The 25,070-nt window shown below is 38.6% G+C and overlaps 1 protein-coding gene across 4 annotated transcripts in view; it reads right to left on the bottom strand.

Moving 5' to 3' along the window:
• Positions 1-20,710, bottom strand: part of MAP3K7CL (MAP3K7 C-terminal like) — a 31,833-nt gene extending 11,123 nt beyond the window's left edge. The window contains exons 1-5 of one of the 4 annotated variants that reach the window (XM_076352625.1): positions 20,643-20,696; positions 18,383-18,527; positions 18,120-18,180; positions 17,757-17,865; positions 8,941-8,999 (exon numbers count right to left, since the gene is read on the bottom strand). In XM_076352625.1, the coding sequence (XP_076208740.1) occupies positions 8,941-8,999; positions 17,757-17,865; positions 18,120-18,137 (186 nt within the window). In that variant the 5' untranslated portion in view covers positions 18,138-18,180; positions 18,383-18,527; positions 20,643-20,696. Of the gene's footprint in view, positions 1-8,940; positions 9,000-17,756; positions 17,866-18,119; positions 18,181-18,382; positions 18,528-20,642 lie in introns of all 4 variants that reach the window. The other 3 variants (XM_076352633.1, XM_076352643.1, XM_076352653.1) reach the window with 3 other exon arrangements.
• Between the last annotated feature and the right edge of the window lie 4,360 nt (positions 20,711-25,070).

Genomic DNA, 25,070 nt, shown 5'->3' with positions numbered 1-25,070 from the left:
CAAGATTTCACGATAGGTTCTATCCCAGCAATGCCTCAAGCTGTAAGTAGTTTGCTCAAGATCATACTCAGTTTCTCCTCGTCTCTATTTCCTGTAGAAGAAGGGGACGTACTCAGTTAGCAGAAATGTTGTAAGAGTTCAATCAACTATATTTGCAAAGTGTTTTACATTTCCATGAGAGGTGCAGGTGAGATTGAGAGTTGAATGATGACAGGAATTTAAAAAAAAAAATCAGATAAAAAAGACACGGTGAAGACAAAACCACTGTACCTCCTAACCTAAATACTGACATTATTGCAGTAAGATTTTAATTTTTTTTCAATGCACACTGGAGGTAATAAATACGGCAAATAAAACCACTCTGTCCTGAGTTTCAACCAAGATCTTGAAAATACAGTTTGGTTAGATGTCAGTGCTTTTTGTTCCTTAAAGAGAATGCAACTTAATTTAGGCTTCAGGCTTGACCGTCACATTTTGGCTATAATACTTTCAGGAAGTGTAGTATTTTTAAGTTATTAGCCATGAATCAATTGACTGTAAATGAACTCCAAATAGCAGGCTTGAGCCACCTGTTTGAAGCAAAAGGAAGCACTTAAAATAGTTCCTTTACTGTCCAGTTAAAGAACATCCAATTGCCTTTCACAATATAAGTAGATTATTTTTTATTTCTTGTTGTCCTACTTTGACTCTTCCCTGTAGTATAATATTCCTCCAATGACATTGTTAGGAAAAGAAAAGCATAAGTCTTCAGACTTTTCCTATTTATGATCTTGTAAACCTTTGTTTTAGCTAAACTGGAAATTTAAATTTTACTAAACATATTCAGAGACAAAGATTAAAAGTATTTTTATCCAGGAGGCAGGGTAAGTTGGCTTCAGATGTACCCCAGTGCACAGATGTACCTAATCTATGGACCTTGCAAGTACTTGTAGGTAGTACGTGGTTCCTCCCTGAAATTTTAAAACAGACACTCGTTTTCCATGTTCTAAATGTAAAAATGCTGTGGCAGAACTGTTTCACATTGTTTCACATTGTTTTATTCTCTCTGAGCTCGGAGAATTTGGGACCCCAGGGAAAGGGCAGTCCATTACTTGATGAATCTGGTCCCTAGGAAAGGGCTTTTAATTGCATTTCAATGTGGATGAGCAATAGCACCATTCATATAGCCACCCAAATAATAAGCATAAATTTAACAGGACAGAATATAGAAGTCTCAGTGCTCTAATCCAAGAATGCAAGGGTGAGCCAAAGTAGCATCTCTGGTATCTACCAGAGATCAGCAAACAACAAATGCGTCACAATAAAACAATTTTGAACAGTACCCAGGGGGAAAGTCCCCAAACAGTGATACTTCAAAAGAAAAAAACACTTGCTTTTGCTTCCAACTTAGTTTCCGCAAATCTAGCTGGTTTAAACCAGTTTAAAAATTAAAGCAGCACTCAGTTTCTATATTCCAGCTTCCCACTCAAAAGATATATATAGAGAGCTAAAAATTATCTAGTCATGCTGAGACTTAGTATCTAATTCCCACTTAGAACCAGTTGCTGACTTTCAAACTCCTTCCTATCATTGTTTCCTCTTCAGTGTCATTTTTTCTTACATTGATATTTTATCACTCAAAATAAACTGACAACAAAAGATACAATCAGTTGACTAATATTCTGTTCATACAATTCTTTTCAGTCTTGTCTGATGCTATGAAGCACTATGTCAAGAACTTTTTTTAATTTTGAGTGTATTTTTACTTTAAAATGTAAATTCAATTATGTTTTCATATGACTAGATGACTGGACAATTTGGTTTGCTGTTTTGTAATTTTGAAATTTCTAAGAAAGGTTTTGGAGATAGTACCTACAGTGTCCATGAGTAATTTCTGGCCAGTAGGACATGAAACAGGCTTATGCATTCATTATTTAACAAACACCTCTACTGCAATCACAAGAAAAAGTGAAGAGACACAAGTCTGGTCAGTTCTTTGCTGCCCACCAGAAAATGCAAGCCAACACAAAAGCACAGAGAAATTATTTTACCCATGTCTAACAGCCTACTTTTTTGACACAAACAAGAGTGCAAAGAATTAATGATACATCTGTTCCCACCAAGAGAAGCGTTTTCAGAAGAAGGCAGGGCAAACTCCTGAAAAACAAATGCAGAAACAGACAAAACTTGCTTGTTTCAAAGGGGTAACTCCAACTAGCCAGCAGACATTTATGGTATTAACATATTTCCACAGAAAACAGTAACAGAATAGTAACAGTTACTGGACTAGCCCATACTCATCTAAACGGGAACGGGAGGAACCTGCAAAATCAGCGAGTCCAGTCCCCTGTTGTCAGAAGCAAATCCTGCAATTCACAGGCTTGCCCAGTTCTGTCTTAGAAACGCTGACGTCCCCTGCCTCAGTTGTAAGACTGGCCCAGAGCCTCACCAAGGATTAGAAACATGTTTGTCATTTCCAGTTTGGTTCTGTTGAAGACAGGTTTGTACAGTCTTTTATTGTGCCAGCACTATCTTTCATTCAAATGGTGGTTCTTTGTCCTACCTGTTTTACCCCTGAGATGTACTTATAGAGGCCTCTCATATACTTTCCAAGACCTATGCCTCGGTAAAGCTGCATTCCTCTAATCCATCCCAGATGAAATTTCCATTTTCCCTAGCTTATCCAAGCAGCCCTTCTCTGCTCCCCGTTCCACCTGGAATGACTTTTTTGAATGCCTGTGGCCAGGCCATGGGAAGTGTTGCAGATGCTACCTCGATGGCATTCCTGTGGCACAGGAAAAGAACTGGAATTCCCAGTAGAAAGCACTTTTTATCCATGAATTCTGTATACTGTTTTATTGGTAAGAGTTGCTAGTTTACCCAGGTGACTAATTACAACAGGCCTTAATAAAGTTCCATCTGTAGTATATATTTTTTTCACTCTGAAGCCAACAGCCATACTTTAATTTCTCCTTAGGACAGCCCGAGCTTGTTACTTCATGAAGTATCTTGCCCGTCCATAAACTAATATATATAAAAGCATACCTGCTACATAAGCAAAAAACACCCCTGCCAAAGAAAGTTATATTTAATGGTGACAGTTGCTACTTTTAATCCTGCTTATTTCAGGCTTCAGTGTCATCCACCCTCATTTTCCTGTGCTGGCAAAATATGCGCACACAGCATCTCTGATTTTGTTCACAAAGCTAGTACAAAAGCTAGAGCTTTCAGTGATATTAGTGGTCTATCCCACTATACCCGGTTTTCAACAAGGTCTGATATTTTTCCTTGTATTTTGTTGAATAAGTCACTGTGGTGTTGACAAACTTTCTACAGAATCCAGCAAGTAGACATTAAGAGATGCTGTTATAGGCTATTCTGTAACCGCACATACGTATGTACATCTTCACAAGACATATGCACTGTTTATTTAGATATTTGTTTGGAATGCAGATATGGAAGATGTTGGAAGATGATATGCAAAGGCAGTTCATGAAGAAATAGAAAGAGTCTGAGTGGTTCTGCCTGTTTTTTAAGACAGGTTGAATGAGCTGTTCTAATTAAAATCTTTGCTGGGGGACACAAAAGGACAGTTTTCAGTATTTTTTTTTTGCTTCGCTCACATGACAAAGTGTGTTTTGCCTTGCCATATGAATATTAGCATTCCGTATCCACAAAAGTTGTACAGTTGATAGTGTCAACCAAGTGTTCAAAAAGTTTAAAACAGATTATTTTTTAATTCACCTTCATTTGTTTGCATTTACTTTTTGATTCTACTGTGAAAAACGTGCAAAACTTTCTCCTGAAAAGGTCAAAGTTTAAAGAAAAAATGGTATCATGCAGTTTTGCCAGCTGAGCATGTGGACTCGTCTAGAAGGCAGCCTTTAGAACTGGTCTAATTAGAGTGGTGTCTCACTTTTTGTAAATTTGGTAATTTTCAGCTAAACTATTCTGGAAAACCATAAAGTTCAGTGCCAGTATTTTGCATGTGGCCCATGTTCATTATATGGCCTTGTGTACTCTTCCATGACAGAAGAAAGCACATAATTCCAAGGAAAAGTGATAGCTGCGCACTGCAGCTACTTTTTTTTGTGTAACTGGAACTCTTCAACCAGTTTCAGATATCTAGTCTAGGATATATCTAGTCTAGACTAGTTTTACTATGAAAGTAAGCAGTTCTCTTTCCTCCAAACAATTCAAGTCGACTGGCTGAGAGCAATCGAGAGTTTTGCTCACCTTTCCTGAGAGACTTTCCCTTCTTTTCTACCCTTAGTATGATGCCCTGACTTTGTAAACATCCATGTCTTACATAATCTTCACATAAGACCATAGTTATCACAGCAGCATTACAGGAGACTTATCAAGTTCATAGGCAATCAAATCTAATTATAGAGTACCACGGTACTCTAGGAATTCTCTTGGAATTTAATACATATTAAAAAAATACAGCATACCCTTTAAAAATACAGTATACTTTTAAACTTTCTAAAATAATTTATGTGTCTAACAGGAGTCTTGGCAGTCAGTAGAAGCAATAGGTCCATTATTAAAGTTCCAGAGTAAACAAGATTTCTGCTAAATGTTTGTATCACACACAACAAACTGTCCCTTTCATATTTTCATTACTTCTTTTGTATAGACATTTCCCACTAAAGCATGAAAAACTACCCCTTGACTTAACAAACCGATATTGTAAATGGTTGGAGCCTTTTCTCTGTTGCAGCAATTTTACAGTCATCTAACTTCATTGATCTCAACAGATTCGTAATACAAAATACGACATAAATGCCTCTCTCAAGCTCACGATTTCATGAGAAGAGGTGATAAAGAATTACAGAACACCCTGTGCATCTGTATGTGACTTGCGTTCTTCCCTCTCCAAGATCAAACTCCCAGCTGGAATAAAGACTTTGACGGAGAAGAGGGAGATGAACTGAGCAAGTCACAGGAAATGCTGGGAGAGGACAGACAGCACACAGGGCATAGTAATGCGGGTACTTAACACTAGATACCTTCCTCTATATTCAGTGACCTAAACAACAAGGCCTTAGATGCTGATGTAGGTGTCTAAATATAGCAGATAACCCGTAGTAGAGTGTCTGTCAGAGGGGCCACCACCCACTATGCAGCTAATCAAGGAAGCGCCTTCCAAGGCCCAGTCCAACTTTTACAGGAGGCAAAGGTTAACATTTCCCAATAACAAACTGGCAAATGTAGCAAGCCTACCCTCGCCCCGCTACCCACCACATTGCTCACGCAAGGGTGGGGGGGATGACACTGAAGCCCAAATAAGCAAGTGCTTTAGCCTCATTCAAAGTCTTGCTCATCAGTGGGAAGAGAATAATTTCCAATACTGCAAACAAAAGGACTTGAAAGCAAGAAGTTTATTCATATGAGCTTTGTTTCACTGGTAGCATATCAGGAACTTCTTTGTAGTTTTTTTAATGATAAAGCTGCAAAAGAGACCAGGCTTTTCCTGCATATAGCTTAAACTGCTCTGTTCTCATATGGAGGGCTTTTGTGTCTGGTTGTCCATACATTAATTTTTAAGTTAAAAAAAAGGCAAAAGCAAAACTTTTGAGTTAGAGAATTGATTTATTTTCCTACAAATTGCTTCTCGGAATTTCTTCCTCTCATAGTAGTAGAAAAATGTAACGTTCAAGAAGGTAGTTGGAAAAGACAACATTTTTCATCTGAACCTAGCTAGTAGATCAGAACACTAGAGACTGATCATTTTTATTCTTCAGAAAGAAGCTGTAACTTTCAACTAGGATTGTCCTCTAGTACGAGTCCTTATAGAGAATTAGGTATTTGCAGTTAGTCTCCCAGAAATACCTTTTCTCCAGCCAATCCTACCTCTACCCCTGCGAAGTTGGCGCCGGCGCTTGGACAGCAGGGTTTATTACCCTGTCAGGGGGAGGCTGCACTGAACTTTGCCCTGCCATTGGATACCAGTGCCCGGGGAGTAGGTATGGCAGGATCGTGGTGGGAAAAGTGGGAACACTAGGTAATTCTGCTCAAACAGCCAAGTTGTCTGCCAGGGCCTAACATAGAAGGACAAGGGCTTGAAGCCTAAAACAGAGGTGCAAATTGCTTGGTACTCGGGCTGTGGTCTGCTGCCTGCATGCATAAAATTCTAAGGCTCTGATTTTCCAAGTCACTCGGTGAACTTACATAGCTTTCAAGCTGCTTTCAAAATCCAACTTGAAGATCAGCTAATTTGGCCTTTTTTTTTTGTTTTGTTTTTAAAACAGGTTTCAAAATTTTGCTTTGTGTGTTTGAAACCTGGCAAGTTATTACTTCTTTTTTTTATTTAAAGTGCCTATTATTATACAGCCACCTACCCAGCATTTATAGTTTGCTTCTTTAAATAAAATACAAATGCTTTTGACTGTATTTATGGCATGGTGATGAAAATCTTGTGGCTGTAGATGTGATATTTTTATTATGAAAATATGTACCAGCATTCTTACGAATTCAAGCATTTCAGGCTGCTATGCCACAGTTGATTAAAGGGTTCGTTTACATGACACTTCATGTGTGCTGCTTTATACCAGCTAACTTTGGGATAGAGAAAAGCAAGGATGGAATGACAAGGGACAGCACCATTCAGTACTTCTGCAGGTCCTGGTGAAGCCCATGTTGTAGTTTGCTTCTGTAATACAGGAGTGACCTGTTTCAAAGCCGGTATGGTTACGTTAACATAAACTGCAACCACATGCTATACAGAGCTGACACACCCTTAGCAGTTCGAATTACAGCAATTTTTAAAAGTAATTAATAAGAAAAGGTAACTAGGTAAATTACAACTTTGTTACAGTTATTTCTTGTTTGAAATTTTAAAGCAGTGTAAACATAATGTAATTACATTAAATAGTTACAACTTTAAGCTGTGATCCAGACTGACAAAAGCAAGGAAACTCAAGTTTTCATTGCTAAAGCTAAATGCCCTGTCACCTCTGCATCAGCTCAGAAGCCTGTGTTGACTTAACTGCCTCTGGTTGAACATAAAGGCATCTAAATATAAATATGCACACAAGCTTGAAAAGCTAAGGGATGAAGCACTACCACTAACTTTATACTTTTGAGTGGTTGAGTCAGCCAGATAGTCCTCATAAGTTATCCTTTCAACTACCTCAATATTACCAAAAAAAGGTTCTGAAGGATAATAAAAAGAACATTATCTGAATCAAAGCCTTTGACTGTTTCTTTGAATTTGTTATCATATTGAGATCATGAGAGTAAAGGAAGGTTCTCTTGAAAAAAATGTCAGGTACTTAACAGACCAAGAGGGTGTACTTAGTGGAACTGCTCTAGCGTGTACTTAAAAAACTCTTACTGAAGGGCTATTATTTATCCAGCAGACCTGAATGCTTCCAGGAGAGCAATTTCAGTCTATCATGAAATTACACATTTAGAGTACGTTATATGTTCCAGAAATGGGTCATAAAAGTCCTAATTAAGAAATCATCACTTGGCCCGTAAAGTACCTACATCTAACACTAGTAATTTTGTTTTTATGTACCAACAGCAGTAATGATAATCATACTTTGCTCTTTTAGAGCAGTCTTCACCCACTGATCTCAATGCTCTTTAACAAAAAAGGTAAAAATTATTAACCTTGTTTCAGAGATTAGCAGAGGGATGAAGCAACTCCTCCAGGATCACACAATGTGTCACTGACAGAGCTGGAAACAGAATGCAGGTTCTTTACTTTAAATTCAGTGCTTCAGCCACAAAATAATATTGCTTTTCTCAAATTGAATTCTTCTGAGGGAAAAAAATATCAATTGTCTTTGCTGCACTGGAAAGTCAGTGGAATAAAGAGGCCAACGTACTACTGTGTTCCTTTCAGCCCAAATCTTGAGTTGCTATTATTTCCTATAATCTTTCCTAGTTATGCCTGAAGAACCTGCCCCTATTCTCAGGATTAGAGGGATAGAGCAAGAAGAGGCTCTGTCATCCTCCATTCCTTCCTCAGTCATCCTTTTGATGAGAGCAGCAGGAGAGAAAAGTCAGTCCTTTAAGTCAGCAGCCCTCCAGTGTTGTCTCACTAGTTGATGGGGACAGGAAGGATGACATCATTGGACAACACGGTCTGCTAATGCCTTTCTCAGTTTACACTCAGGAAACAACTGCCTTCATATTGAAATATCAGAGGAAGTCTAAATGCTCCTGGGAAACAGATGATCTGAAGTAGTTTACAAAAGCCAACAAACACTCCAGAACCGCCACAGAGGAAAGGGAAATAATCCCTGGATACAGAACTGGCTCTGTGCCTGGTGAACCATGGAGTTGCCATCAACGCCGTCTGATTGTCCAGTATATCGGGGCTCCATTGTGCTATGCTGACAAAATCGGACCAGTCACAAAAGGATGCACCACTTTTATCCCATGCTGTCTGCAGACACCTGCTAGGGCAACCGTTAGGGTGGCTGGCTATGCGGCGGCATGAACTAGAGTAACTTTGAGGAGGCTCTCATCAATCCTGATGACTGACTTTAGTTACCCAAGATTAGAGAAAAGATGGCACTACAACATATACCTTTGAATTCTCTTGGAATGCTTCAGAGAAAGCTGATCATATCGGTCTTAGCACAGCCTGTAGGCATGACAATATAATACCTGGCTCATTCTTTCTCCCATCAAAACCACAAGAACTCTCTTGATTGCAGTGCAGCAGTACATGCTGTGTTTTGCACAGGAATTGTAAAAAAAGCAGGTGAGATGATTGTTAAAATAGTCATTTCCCTGCAACTGAATTAAAAATGTCAAATCAATTTTTCTGCAGATCTTGAAAAGACAATGTTTTCTTCTATGGAAACATACAGTCTTATTAAATGTTAATAGGTTAGAGAAGCACCACTGAAAACTTTCACCTTAGTGTAACAACCAGAGGTTTTTTATCATAACAAATCTAGTGAATGTAAAGTAGAACTGTAGTTTAAAAAAAAAGTTTACCTGCAGCTGCTGTTCTAGTTCTGGAAATGCCAAAGGCAAGTTTTCAGAGGAAGCATCATCTAAAAGGTAAACATGATGTTAAAAGTCAATGTCTACCAAAAAGGGCATTTCAAATGATCTGTTTAATGTTGTTCTACGTTGCATATATTCACAATAATATCAGGATCCGGCAAACACCTCCGCATCTGCTTATTTTTCTACCCTTGAGATACCTTAATAGACTCCTTGAAAATACTAGTGGGTTGGCAATAAGAAAGTGTTTAGGTGTTGGAAGACAGAAAGCCTATTTTGTACTGCAGTGATTAAGAAACAAAACAAAGCCAGTTAGAGCAGTAGAACATGTGACAATTTAATAAAAACAATAAATCCAAACAATCTTTCTTCCTGAGCTCTCCATTACACTGCAGAGTAAAGAACGTTCCAAGGATAGCATCCCTACTACCAAAGAGTTCATTACTAGAATGAAGGGAAAGACATCTTCCCCGTCACAATACAATGACTTATCAGGGCTAAACCAACAATAATAGAAACCTTTTCTCCCGCCACCCAAAGGCAACCACAAGAACATACAAACCAGCCTGGCAACCCTGGCACTAGAAGACTGTTACCTACACAGATGTGATTAGAATGGGGAAGCACCACAAGTTTCTCCATACTGCAAAGAAATGTCTTTACTCTAACCTGTAGATAACAATCCTTATGGGCTAGAGTTAGTTCATTCATGACAACAAGCCAAACTGTGTTTTTATTTATTTCTTTATTTTTAGTACAGGCTTCCAGCAAAGGTGGGACAGACTGTGCCAGTTACGTCAGTGTTGTGATGTGGACACCTGCCCACTAGTAGCTGGACTGAGATCAGAAATATGAATCATACTTGGTAGCATCACAGCTAGCCACTGCAATATTTCTTTCTCAGTGACTTTCACACTATCAGTTTTGCATTGGATTGTGATGACTGTTTATGTATCTTACTACAGGTTACAGGAGGTGAAGAGAAGGTTACTATTAGCTAGCTTACAGAGTTAGTTATTTGTAATGTGTCAAAATTAAACAAGGATGACTCTCATAGGAGAAAATTGCTAACATAGGTCAGATCCTGCAAACTGCTCTATGTTGGCAGACTTGTACGCTACAACAAAACCCCCAAAAAATCCCCCAAAAGAAGGACCACATATCAAAGCAGGATTCTGAATATTCTTAAAGAGTTCAGACTAGGATTTAAATTATTTGTCAAATATTTGTTATCTTCATCCTGCCCTCAGTGGTCATACAGCAAAGTAGGTTAGGGGGAACAAGTAAAATAAGCCACCTTCTCCTACGAAAAATAAACATACTAGCTAACATGTCAGAGCCCTACTTTAACTAACATAGCCAGAGCTGGGCACCCTCTAGGAAGGGATGCCCAGAGAAGAAAAAAAAAATACAGTGATACAGAGGGCAAAAGCAAAAGCTTTTGAACTTTCTCAGGAAACAAAGTGAAGTTCTGTATTTTCATGGGGTAGGGGTCTTGCTAGTATTAACAAAAAGTCATACCCACCCACCCACCCACCTTCATTTTTCACACCAGGTCCCGAACACGTCCATTCTGGAAAATACTTAAATTGCTTTAATTGTATAGAATTGTATCACGCTGATAGGCAAGTGTTTACCTTTAATTTGCTGTTGCTTTCTTGTACAATATTTTAAAATAGACTAATATTCTAAAAGAAGAAAGATGAATCATATGGCAAGGCTAAAAGGAAGGACGGAATAGGACTCAGTCCGACTAGGGGTACAGCTGCTCTACAAATATTTGGCTGAATAGCTGTTAAATATTCTGACAGAGATATTGGACCAGAGTCGTGGACAGCAGTTAAGCTGCTATTTGTTTTGACAATTCCAGCAGTACAAGCTTTGGTACAGTAGCTTTAAGGAGGGACCTCGAACAATTTTAACTTAAGAAAAAGAAAGTAAAAGCAACCCCAAGAATTTTCAAGAAACATCAGCCAAAAATTACTTTTTCACTGCATCGGATATTAATATGAAAACAAAATTAATGCAGTGTCAGAATATTAGAAAATATATTGGACTATCTTCAGAAAAGAACCAGTAAAAAAAAGTCTGGAAATACTTTAAAAAGGATGGAATAGAGAGAGAAATTACTATAGAGGAAATCCTTTCAATAAACAGATGTTCCCTGCTTATTTTTTGAACTCAAGTGACTGAGTCAATGGTACTAAAAATAGAACATATTGGTATCCTAACCATTATGGCATACCATAGTACATTTTATAATGGGCCTGCCCTAGCATCTATTGAACAGCTGCTAGGGTTTTTTTTAGTTATGATAGTTTAAGACTTGTTTAAATCATCATCTGATGTGCAGAACATCATCGAGAAAAGTTGGGGACTTCAGTGGCTTGAAATTTTTCCGAGTTCCTAATTCTCTTAGGCTCCTCTGAAATTTTCAGCTGAAGTAACTAGTTTAACAGAAATCTTCACAGCTAACTGCAAGCTTGTTTTCCACAAAAAGAACAACAAAAAACTTTCCCCACAGCTTCCAGTGAAATAAATTACTGCATCATGTCAGTCTGTAGTTCACTGTTGTCAAAGTAACCACAACAATAACAACAAAGATCACTTGATAAAAACTAAACACGTTTAGATTTCACACAAGGGGAAAGCAAATGACAGCAGTCATTCGCCTCCTAAAACTTTTTTGAGGATGTTTTCAGAAAGTCAAGCGGAAAGATATAAACTCCTGCATTTTCTTCCAAAAGAATCACTATCGCCCTTACAAGCTTGAATACTTGGTGTTACGCAGGAGATCAGACTAAATCACATTGGCTTCTAGCCTTAAAAATCTATGACTCTGAAAATCAGAAACAGTGAAAATGTCTGAAATGTCAAATACTCTGAAGATCAAAACACTCTCATAACTATCTCCTTGCCTGTCTGTATTTCTTTTCTATTCTACATCTCTTTAACTAGACAATAGAATTCAGAAAGATCTCTTTTTCTCCTTTTCTCAATTTATTATCAATATTTAATGAGTGCCTAGATTGTTATAAGGAATAACTGATATAATCAAAGACCCCCTTTGTAATAAAGTTAGTGGCTTTTCTGCACCACAAAACCCTGAAAATAACTAGGCTGATTCTTCACCAGATACAAACAGCATCTCACCCCTGTGGTCACTATTTTACTGCTCCCTTCCCTGTCACTCATAAAGAAAAAGGATTTATAATTCAAGCTGGTTGTTGAAAACATATTTTGTTTAAAAATAAAAATATAAAAAAATCGGAGACTGCAACTTGCTGCACCTGAAAATGAGTCAAGATTCTGGTCAAAAGAAAACAAGAAAGGAGGAAAAACATACACGTGAATGTTATGACCATCCCAGCGAACTCCACAGCACTAACCTGTGATGTGAAAGAGTCAGATCAGGGACTTCATCACAGCCACCTAAGTTAAAGTATCTGTTGCACGATTTCTAAATGAGTAGCACTTCCCGATTTCCCATAGATCCCGAAACTAATTTTGAAGGTCTATATTTGCAAGCGCACTAAAGGTAAAGACCTGTACTCTGATTACAAGATGAACTCTTTGCACATGCAGTTGATGTTCTTTTTAACCAAAGACTTGGTTCATGCGTATGGAATAGTTTGACTTTCATGTTTGTTTCATCAGGTTCATACATTTGCCGTGCTTGTTGCTGAAAACTGTCATTATAACAGAGAGCATCTGAGGGAGGGTTTCCAGGGAAATCACTTCCTCCTTTTGCTTTCCACTCAGTCAGGCTGAGACAAAGTACCCTTCTATGTCAGAGACAGCTCTCTGACCATTCCTACAGCAAAACAACATAACAAAAGAACAAGCTCCCTAAGCATGCTGCCCAGCCAACACACCTTCATGCTGAAATGGCGTGATGGGCAGCTTTGTGTAAAGACAGCAAGGCTAAGCTGTTCAACCTTCACTGTCCAGGTGAGCTCTTGTCTCTCTGCTGATAGCACCTATTAATACAAACGTGAGATAGGCTTCTAATGTGTGGCACAGAGATCCACACAAGCCACCTGATTTAGAAGGCTGAACTGTATTAAGACTGATTGTCTTCATACAAAAGGCTTACTACCTATCAGTGATGTCCTAATGCACTCAGTCCCCTGATATATGCTAATGTTGCACATTTGGGAATGAATCATGCTTTCGGGAAAGCTTCACTTATTTAATCATGTTCTGGCCGTCTGGAGATTCCAATAGCCCAGACCTCCATCACGTAGATGAACGAGCGAAATCCCTCACACTTCGCTGCCTGTCTAACACAATGTCTGGTACAATGAAGCGTAACACCTCAGTCTCTTCCTACGTGTCTGTTCCGTTTAGCTGAACTGTGGGCTACGGTCAGTAGTTAATGAATAAATACTTTAAGAACAACTTCTGATTTACTTGCAGTATAAACTCACAAATTACAGTTTCTCTAGGATCTTCACAAAGATAGACAGAAATAGAAATAAAAATTTAAATGTGTTGAAAGCACATTAAGGTTGCTAAATCAAGCACTCAAAATTTAGGAAATGCCAATCACAGCTCTGCTTCCTTGAGTAACTGAGTTATGATCCAGTCTTTAATTATACACTCAGGTACTATTTTTTTCTCCTGCACGCGTGGGCAAGTGTATTCAGATCTCTTCCTCCTAAATTAAAGAATTAAATTGGTAACATAAGTAGGCTGTTATCCTGTAAGTGGATCAGCCCTTACACAGGAAAATTGCTCAAACTCAACTGCAAGCACTGCAACTCGCAGCAGGACAACACTGGCAAACTGTGTATCGGGGTCCAGTCCTGGCCCTAGGAGGGCAGTGAGATCCAGCAGCTCCAGCCCTGGTTACTGACAGACAAGCATAGACTCATCGAATTCATCCTGGAAGGCTGTGTGGCTAAGTGACTGCGACTTGGCACTGCCGCGTGAAGCTCCCGGGCTTCTATTCACAGCCCTGCCTGATGTGACCTTACACAACCTCGCAGTTACCTCACTCATAAAATAGTGGGGATTGGTCACTGCCTGACCCAGGAATAGGCTATGAAGGCTTGCTCAATAATAAGAGTTGTGGACCTCCCAAAAATAGCAACGGCCCATAACAGAAGAGATAAGAGCAAAGCCTTCCTACTCCATATACCTTCACCTAAGCCTAAAGCATCCTCTGATAAACGCGCAGCCACTATCCCTTTGAGGGTACCGCACCTAAGTTCCTGTCTAACTTCCCAAAGATCAAGCCACTTACTTGTAGGTTGGGTGTAGTTTTAGGAAACTAGCTTTGTAAATTTTAGCCATCTATTTTAGCAATCCCCACTGGTTTTCAACTAATACATTATCTGCTGGAAAGCCTCTGTTGCCATTACAACCAGAATGAGGATGGAGTAGGGATTTGAAGGTTGCTATTGAAGAAGCAACCATTGCAAAACAGTCTTGCACGATTAACTATAAAAGCAAAAAATTCTTCGTGGTCACTTAGATAACAAAGGCGTAAAGAGGAGTAAAATAAGTCATTTGCTATGCTTGCAAAAATATTACACTGTTCCACTGTCTGTCAGTTTCATTAGAAGATGTATATTTTGCCTTTGTTATCAGTGATTTTTCTGGAGAGTGCTATCAGAGGTAGACTAATTTCAAACAAAAGAAATCACTAATAATTTCAAAACCAGTCACTTATCACCACATGTCACTAGCAGACCTTTTCAGCTAGATTCAAGCTTTTATTCTAGGAGGGAAGGTGAAGAGATGTTTACCTATAAACCTTCCCTTAGAACTATTACACAAAACAAATCCACTGGTCTAAATTTAATAAAGTTCCTGTTATAATCATTCTATCTTGATACGTTCAGTAAATAAGAGTCAGTGATATAAATTAGGACATACTGAATTTCACTGGTTTAATTAAATTGATGTTGATAAACTACAACGAACTTCCTATTTGGGAACACTTATTTAAATTTTGGAACACCATATTCAGTTTAACTTGCATTAGTTTCCAAGTGATACAAGATAGGCTGAAATAATATGTCTCAAATTCATTAATCTAAAATGGTACCTTAGGTCAAACTGGTGCAATATGGTGTGCAGACACGCCCTGGGAAACCTATGTTTGATGGCAGCTTAGTGAACTTGAGTAAAAGATATCTATATATATACAGGAATAAGCGATACACAATAAAACTGTCTTATATAGCACCTGCTGATGGGCTGCTCCTGAGACTTTTAAGGAACTGGTTAGCCTACTTTCACATTAAAAATACTACACAAAGCTGGCCAGGATTTCAGTCATCAGGTGTTGACTGACAAATAATATAACACAATTAAATTATTTCTTGTACACTCAGGATAAGCCAGGTCCGCTCTTGTAGGTCATTTAACACAAAGTAATCTCTTCTCATGAGTTGAGAGCAGTTTCTCCTTTCGCTGCTCCTCACACCCAGTGCTTGGTTACAATCCTAGCCAGTGAGATAATCACCACCCAGAAGAAACATTCCATTTCCCCTTTTTATATCCAGTTATGCTGCCAGTTCCTCCTAGTAAGCAGTTATACAGCCCCCGGAAGGAGAATGCAGCCTTACTTGGTGAAAACTGTCACTGTGCCTTTCAAGTGAGGTAAAATTCAAGGAAACGCTTAAGTCAGACAGATTCCCTCACCACTTAGCCCTGGTGAAGGACTTTTTTTATAGACCCTAGCAGTACACAAGCCTCACCTTATGCTTTACTATCACACTTACAGCAGGTAACTCCTGTTTGAAATGAAAATAATATCCTTGTCAAGAAGAAAAAAAATATTAAAGAAATTTAAAAAAATTAGGAGAAAAAAAAAGAAAAGCCAAGTATGGAATACCTAAAGGTCTATCTGTTAAATGTTTTTGCAGCTCATCTTTAAAAAAAAAGTGTTAAATACTTATTTGTACTCTCTTGATTCAACTATGGTTTGCTGGAAATTTTTAAACCGGATAAAAGTTTATTTCCTTTGCCTTCTGTAAATATATCAAATATAATAACCATGTTCAGGCTTACCACTAAGAGCAAGAGCGGAATTCCTGTGATGTGGTAAAACAGTATGCTGATTTAGACCTCCTGGTAGCCCCCAAGGCAATGTGATGCTGAGAAGAACATGGCACTCACTTTACTGGTTGCTATTTAGTTTTATCAGTACTCAGAGATTCTGGATTGCATACTGCAGGAACACTTGCATATATACAATAAAGGACTCAAAATTATGGAAAAGTTTAACAAAATGTGGCAGAAAAAGATTACCTTTCTGTAATCGAGTTTCTTTCTCTAAATGTTGAGAGGCTGGAATTATTAGCAGGATAGAAAAGTAAAAAATAAAATATGATGCCATGTTAAGGAAGCTAGGCTTCCTGCCTTTCATGTCCTCTTCTTCCAAGCTATTCACAACCTTGTCATTTCCTACTGCCATCTCTTGTCACAAACCACTCTTCCCTCTTTGATTTTCCCTTGGTCTCAGCTTTCCCTGACTTGTTTTCAGTGTCTCACATAAGCATTCTTTTTCCATAATTTGTAAGAGCACTCCCCTTTCTTTTACATCTCTCTTCAAGACCTATCTTTGCCATAATTCCTGTAAGAAATTTACCATGTTACTGTATCTTGAGAGATGAGAATGATTCATTATTACTTTCTGTAATAAAGATGTAATTACCAGATTATTTTAATTTATGAAAAAAGGCACATATGTAGCCACATGTGCTTCTTTATATTCCTTGTCCCAATCTTTCTGTGTCACTCATCTTTATGAGCTGGAAGTTATGTGCAATAATATATGAAAATGTTTGGTTTTAAATTCCCTTGCATAGAGGGTGAGATTCTATTTCAGGCTTGTAGCTGCAAATCAATATTACGCAACAATTAGCTAGGAAAGATAATGCATATTCTAAAATATTTTTAAAATGAGAAAATTGTGTTCAAGCTGAGACTCTATTCACACAAAGCTCAGGAAGCGGCCTCACACATAACCCTGCAATGCATACCGTCCCATAAAGCACTCATCAGCAGTGGGTTTCAGTTATTGTTAACAGAGATCCTTCTATTTTATACCATAAACACATCTTAACCCTGACTCCAGGCACTCACCTTTAGCAACAGCACAGCCAACTTTTTTTGGGATGCTTCCCAGCTTCCAATTTACTTTATTCCATTCTGACTTTTACTGTTTGGCAACAAGCTCTCTAGACCTTAATAATATTTAAGGTGCAAACTAATAATACTTGTCTATTCCAAAGGGTCCATGTTATGTACAGGGTATGTTTGGGGGAATTAATGCTCAATCAGCACTAGCTGGCAGGATAAACATCAATGAAATTTCTGCTGCTTTCTCAGGGAACATGCCATGTGGGGCATCTGTTTCCTGAAACCTTTCACCAAGCTGGGCACGTGTGGCGCTTTCCAACCTTCCTGCTGAAGGGAAAGTCTCTTCCTGCTCTAGCCTCATCCTCAGTACAAAATGCCCTTTTATTTTTCTTGTTTTAAAATTCCTTAAAATCAGACACACTGCATATGCAAGTAAATTTTATAGTTAATTACAGTCCTAAGTATATTCCACAAAGCACTGAAAGAAAGCTAAGATCTAAACTGTCAGTCTAGGGGTTTTAGTCTAATGAAATTGTTAATGGAAACATTAAAAGTTATCAAACAGGAAAACTGATCACATGCTATCACTCAGGAAAAAAATCCACCCATAACACTGGACTTCATTTGATATTGTAAACACCAGTAAGAACATGTAAAATTTAAAAGCAATTATTTCATTGTGGTTTACTCCATAAATTAAACTGTACCTGGGGAGTCATTCAGGCTGAAGGCAATTCGTACTGGCTTATCAGCAGGTACCCTGGCGGTGGTGATCATGTGGGCACTTGAGTCAATGCTTTTACTTGTTTGTTCCAGCTGCAATAATACAAACAATATATTTATTACAGAGCATGTGACACCATTCAACAAATGAGTTTTAATGCTTTTCATGCATTCACAACTACCTTTCTCATTCTAGCTAAGCAACGTTTAGAATCAAAGTCAAGGGAGCGCCATTTCACTTTTCCATTTAAAAAGGATTCAAGTGAAATTCAGCGCAGAGACTGCCTTTCTTTTGCTATTTACAGATTAGAAAGAACGATGGCAAAGGAAGCTTCCCCTCTCCTCACCTGCTTGCTCCCCGCCATTGCCCCTTCAGCAAGCCTTGACTCGTGGCAATGCTGCCTGGTTCTGAAGGTGAAGAAGGAAGAAGGGGTGGGGAGTTGAGAGTAACATGACCCCAAGCCTGCCATGTGATTGGAAACGTGCACACCACTCCACATGGTGTCAATGAGGAGGCACCCGTCCTCCTACCTTCCACCCATACTCCCCCAGTCAAACTGTGCCTGATAGTCACGCACTTAATGGTCAGAAAGTTACTGGGTCTCCAAACCTTGGTGGTGATTCTTCAGTGGAACTCTGTGCAGGTGTAGGGGTCTGTCTGCATGGGTTTGACTCCCGGACTGGGACCTTATTCAGTCCTCGGTCTTTCTTCTGAGACCACCAACTCCCAAAAGTGGTTTTACTGAGATGAAACCCTGTCCATTAAGAAAACTGCTAGTTCATTTCAAGCAGGGCACTAAAGAATTGTTGAGCAACAGAAGAATTAGCTACTACTGATCTGTAATGGTATAATTAAAGCATCTCTGAACACTCAAAAGTTGTACTCAGAGCTCTACCATGTATATTTATCCTTTTGAATGAGCAGTTTTGGTTAAACTCTATTAAATAGCTGAACGCAAACTTAATCTCCTTGTATACCTAGCACAAAGCTGCTAAAATTCACAGATATTAATCTTCTGATTAGCTCCATGTGTGGAGAACATGAAGTCAGTGGGACTTCATGCACGCAAAAGATCTGCCCATAAAGAAATTATTTTAGGACTGAAGACTATGCTATCCAGAGTGCATTGTATCGATACCAACTATGTGGACAATTATGAGAGTAGCTTTTAAATTACCATAAAAACTCCTCAGTCAATTAGAAACCAATTAATTTACTAAAAGTTGTACCACATGTCAGTAAACAACATGGCATTTAGCTAGTGAAAACACAACACAGTTTCCTAAGCCAATAGTCTTGCAGTTTTTCAGTAAAGCAGCTATTGTATTGCACGGAAATCCCAACAACTCATTCTAATTTACACTTAATTATTTGGCAGTCTCAGAAAGTCAGTAAAACAGAATGATATTTCAGGATTATAATCTTCCTCGGTGATGTACAAGTGAATCAAACTCTTCCCTGGCATCACTGCCTTGCAATCAGTGGAAGAGTATAAAATTTGCATTTGGCCCATTAATTTCAGCATTTCTTTTTTATTTGCTTTGTCTGTCTTAATATTTAGCTAGCAGAGTGATACGGTTACTCTGTAGCAATGCTACCCAAGAAATTGTTATTTGATGTGCATAATCTTTTCCTAAAATAACAACAAATATTCTAAAATCATTACTTTGAATAAATCATTTGGAGCTGAGAGTGTCTCTTTCTACTAATACATAAAGGATATCAGGGATCGTTTTTTATTCCCCATTACTAATAATCAAGACACACAAAAATTGAACTGATATCTACTGGGCAGAGACAAAGAAAAGTCAACTAAACTGCCGCAGTGTATGTTTTTGGACTCAGGAAAAGATCCCTGGAGTCAACTGAAATATTCTATTTTTAAGTGCATTGCATTAGACTAAATAACTTCTACCTTCTGAGCATTACTTGATCCCTTTTTTCCCCCCAGATGCTCACTTTATAAGAAACATCTGAGACACCTCACTGTTTTTAAAAAACAGCAGAACTACTAATCCAAAATTCTTTATCATATTTCCCTTCCAAACCTCTCAACACAAGGTGAAGAAATTAAAAAAAAGAAGAGATTTTAAATGATAAGCACATCCTTGAAACAAGGCTGTTCTTCATTCTGTGTTGGTGGTACACATTCCCCTGACATCTGCTTACTATCTCAAGTGGTCTTCCACATAAGAGTATACTTAACATTTCGTATCATAGCCTAAGAAATTAAAATGATGCATTCTGCTAGAGGTTTTAAAGTTGCCATAACAATATTGCTAGGAGTAAATCTGTTGTCTTATCCCAGTCACATACTCTGTGGTCTGTGATGTCTTTAAATTACCTCTTTTAACCACCTACGATGTGAGGGCAAAAATCAATACCCCTTCAATAAGCAATGGTCAATTCTACCATAACACAAAAGAGCGTTTTCATTTTATTCCAAAAAGAAATCTCATCTTTGTACGCAGCAATTACCCTGCTATCCATTTTTTTTATATTGCATTTATCCCTTCACTCCTTCTTGTGCGGAATCTTCAAGCTCTTCACCACAAAAAGCAGTCAAAGGGAACAGAGAGGGATGGAAGCAGCCTGTGTGCAAATGAGGTGATACAGGAAACACGCAGACCGACTGCCCCCAATTCCCCACCTGCCTTCTCCTTGCATGAAGAACAATATCTCTGTAGACAGAGATGAGGGTGAGTGGGCAACCTGGAATTTAACAAGATTTAATGAGCAGCTCTCTTCTTCACAACAATTGCCTATAGAACTGGCTGCTGTTTCTCCATAAAAAATCTGCAGCAGAACTCAGATTAAGTGCTGTTACAGCTCTATCAATTTAGTTCAGTTTTCACACCTGTTGCCTTACCTCACTTAGCGGAGTGTCTGCACTTGTATAATCCAGGGCCAGCCACTGCCTTGGCTTGTCGTTGCCTTTATGGAGTAAAGCTTCAATAAAAGAAAAGGCTGCACCTGCTGCATAGCAACAAACTGACAAGGTCTGAGAAGCTGAGACAGCTGTCAGGGCAACATGCTGCTACCTGCACTTCCCATAGGCTTTGCTGTCCCAAAAGATCACCCTTTTCCGCTTTTCTCCACAATTCCGCTTTTCCTTCCTCTCCTTGCCAGTGACGAGGGATTATGATGCTGTCACGCTTCAGGGAGGAAAAAATCCTTCTGTCACAGGCATTATTAAGCAGCAAACTGTGGCGAGCCCAAGATTTTTAATTCATTAGTCCTGGCAAACCTAAAATACAAACAGACTTGCTTCATAGGACAGGAATGTTTTCAGCATGACCCAATCAGTGTCTGTGTCTATTCCAGCAAACTGGCAAAGATAGCATGACTCCAGTCAGCAAAAATGTCTGCGGCTCCAATCAGCTTGGGCTGACACTGCCAACTTGGACTGGCTACAAGCAAACTATCAAATGATAGCAGCGACTATCAAAGCTAACAACAAGGGATGGGCTTGGCGTGTTAGGCTGGGTTCATGTTGGCTTTGGTCAAGCTGGGCTTGTCTAATAGCAGACGATAGCCCTGCACTTCTGAGGAGGCAACGGGCAAATTTCAGAATGCGTATGCTGTGAAAGCAGATGTATTTATAGATGAGCTGGTGATGGCAGTGATAGCTGAAGCTGACTAAATCAGAGATTTGACTGAACTCAGAGGATTTCCTAGTGCGATTTTGGATATCTTTTGGCAGTTTTGAAACCACAGGCAAGCAATTAATAGATAAATCTTGAAGTATCACAAGAGAGATGAATTTCTTCGGCTTAAACTTTTATTTTCTGTAGCTGTATCACGCACATGTACTGCCTACATATGACTTCTTTGATTGACTGCTATCACAGTCATTAAATCAAACGCAGAAAAATGGAGAACAATTACGGAATGATTATACAAAATGTCTTCATATTTATTGTTCTGTGCTTGAAAAGGGGTTTCTCCTCCTTTTATCTTTCAAAATGTATTTTGAAGGTATATTTTATATTTTTAAATTCCAAATGGGAAAGGTTTAGCTAACCCAGATCTCCTGTATAGGTGCGCTGCTAGATTCTCTTGACTCAGCTTAGATACAGAGAGGTTGCAGGACAAATAGAGACGTGAAGGTCTGAAGTCAAATTTTCATCCTTCCTCACCCCCTCACTTTCTGGCCCTAGCCCAAGATTGATCTAATCGGTGCAAATCTCAGGAAGCCAGCAGTTGCCCTTGTGGCCTCAAAAGACCTTTTTCATCCCTTGAAATGACTAAACTGCAAAGATATTCTACCCACACTGCCTTTCCCCCAGCAATGACCCGGGAGGGTATCAGACAGCTACACCATTAGTTAGGTATCTGGTGAGGCTGTCTTTTTAACTGCAGTGTGATTTTAGAGCAGACTATGGGCTCTGCCCCAAAGAGTTAGTGAAAAGCGGGACTGCGCCTCTGACTACGCTGACCATTTTCTCTTCTCCTGATGTGTTTCTGAAAAGATTGAGGATTCCTCCCTATATGTTTCCTTTGGAAGGGGAGGGAGAGAGATTTGTCTCTGATCATTACCGTTATTGCAAATAACATTCTACAGCTCAATACCATCAGCAGTTGATATTGATCTCCAGCTCCAGGTCCCATTACTGTGAAAGTATTTGTTTGAAGATACAGAAAATCCTGGCTCCAGTGAAGTCACTAAAAATATTCTGCTTCAGTTTCCATGGAGCCAGGGTTTCCCCCAAATCGTAAGATCCTCTCCTGCTTTATATGGACAGATGGTATTTAGATGGTATGAGTGCCTTCATTACATGCCATTACAGCAAAGCCTAAAAAAGGCTCTCTACGTAAAATCTTAAGACATGCAAAATCTTCAATAGCCATGACAGCAAGGGTCTTGGACAGAAATGATGGCTGAATGGCCCAGGGGTGGTTTTTCCAGATGTCTCTGACACTGCACATTTCCAGACTGATGCTTCAGTTGTACTCAGTTTAAACAGTATATGCATTTGCAAATTGAGTTCATAATCATTTTATGTTTTGTATCCATTGTATACATGTTTTTTAAATGTCAGAGTTTCTAGTTAAATCTGTATTATTATACACACTTTACAAAAGAAGGTGGAATCACCTGTACTTCACTTAATACGCACACTCCTCTTCTAAGAGGTGTGCTGCTCCCGAAAGCTATGAATCATGTGCTAAGATACCAAAACTGCACAAACCAAAAGGCCCCTGATTTGCATTTAAATATCAGCTCCATGCTTTACACAATGATTAGTCACCTGAAACTACTACTTTATGGAAGGCAGCGTATTTTTAAAATGTGAGAATATGATAGCATTCTGTATACAGAACATTAAATTTGAAGCAGCAGGATGAATGATTTGACTGTAACCGTTTTATCATCTATTTATTATTGGGGCTATGGTGCTAATATCCCCAATAATATGGATTTGAACAGCACATTTTAAAAGGTTCTCTAAATTACTTTATAACAATAAACTAGGGAAGATCTCAGTCTTAAACAACGGGGAAATTGAAGTCCAGGGTGCTTCACTTCCGTGACTTGCTCAAATCAATAGTCCAAGGCGTTGTAAGTTTGGGTAGAGATAAATCCCACTTCTCTTATTCACTAAGTAGGTGACTAAAATCTGCGCATCTAAGAAAATTACTCTCCCATTCATTGCAACACAAAAAATACTTCTTTATAACAGGCTGCACATACATCTTACTGTCATCTCTGAAAATTACAGAATGCTGATAACTCCAGTTTTTTTGTGCAGCACAGCCTGCCCTGTTTCGTTTCTAGCATATTCTTAGTCATCAGATGCCTGGTACCCAAGCAAAATTCTTTCAGTCCTGTATCACATTATGAAACTGGTGATCTGCTAGAAGAGGGTATCATGTTTTAGTCATCAAAAACACATTAAAGAAACACTCTAAATTAGGAACACGGGGACTTACTGATATTCAGTAGTAGAAACATGCAAATTCGTAACAATTTTTAGGCTGAAGTATCAGTTATTCTACAGATGTCAAAAAAGCCAATATCTGCTATCTAATAAAACACCTGTTGCCTTCCCTTTTTTAGCTGTGCTACTTTCAATTAATCTCAGTTTCCTAGTATAAGTAGTATTCTAGTAGCATATGACCTCATTTGTGCTAAAATGGTGCTACACAGATTGCCAGTCACTATTTAAAAATACACTTTAAATATTCTAGCATATGGAAGATGTTCCAGGAAGAAATTTAAAAAAAATAAAAATGCTTTGCCTAAAACCGCACACAGAGCAAAATCTTCATTTTATAGATTCCTCTGAGTACAAACAGAATCCCATTTTTGACAATTTCTGATGAACTTATTTCTGCAGCAAAATTTGTTAAAAATCCCACTGTGTGAGGGATTTGGTCCCCTTTACTGACACTGGGGCTGATCAGGGTGGAGCTGCTCCATGCTATAGAGAATTGATTTTGAAAGCATAAACATTGGTAAGTCATGTCGAATTTCCAATACCACTTCGATTGCATGGCTCAGAATTTGCCAAATATTAAAATCTAGATGGTATATTCCATTTGTCTGCCATGGTAATTCAATAAGTGCCTTCACACCAGCCACAAAAATAGAATTTCTTTGTTGACCTTATCTCTTCTTGCAGTCCATAAGGATAACCTTTTCAAGTCTGCATGGAACTGGGTAGAGAAGTGTTTTTTTCTACAGCACCAGTTATCCTAGGTGAGATCAGAAGATCCAATATGATGTAATCAAATCACAATATTCCCAGCCAGAAATCCAGAACCAGAGAAGAATACTTCTTTCTTGTCTTTTGGATAATGGAAAGGTATAGATCAAATATACATTATTTAGTCTTGTTGCACCTCGCTCACAACCCAACATCCCAAGTCCTGACAAGTGGAGCAGCCAACAGAGAACTCCATTACTGTTCTTAGATACCTCCAGTCTCCTTGCCTGAGCAGTATTTTATCACAGGTAAAATAACGTACTTTCCCCCGCACTCTACACTCATAAATGGCTGAACCCTATCAGATGAAATTAAGTCATTAAAACCAGCATGAAACATATATTGAGCACTGACTTTAAAGATAGCACATAAGAAACTTTATAGGCAAATTGATATGCAGTAGCTGAATTCACTTACATAGGATCACACAGATCTAATGAAGGAGCTTGTTGCAGAGAAATGAAAAAATTGGCTCAGTCACTGTAACGTGGAATTACAGGTGTTGACCCAACAATTTTTACACCTGCCTTAAGACCATCTGGAAATAACTGCATCTTGAATCATTTGAAAGCCTGACTGGTGAAAAA

This window comes from Aptenodytes patagonicus, chromosome 1, assembly GCF_965638725.1.
Source record: "Aptenodytes patagonicus chromosome 1, bAptPat1.pri.cur, whole genome shotgun sequence".
Taxonomy (NCBI): Eukaryota; Metazoa; Chordata; class Aves; order Sphenisciformes; family Spheniscidae; genus Aptenodytes; species Aptenodytes patagonicus.
Note: the sequence above shows the minus strand (reverse complement) of the source record. Positions and strands in the feature narration are given on the sequence as shown.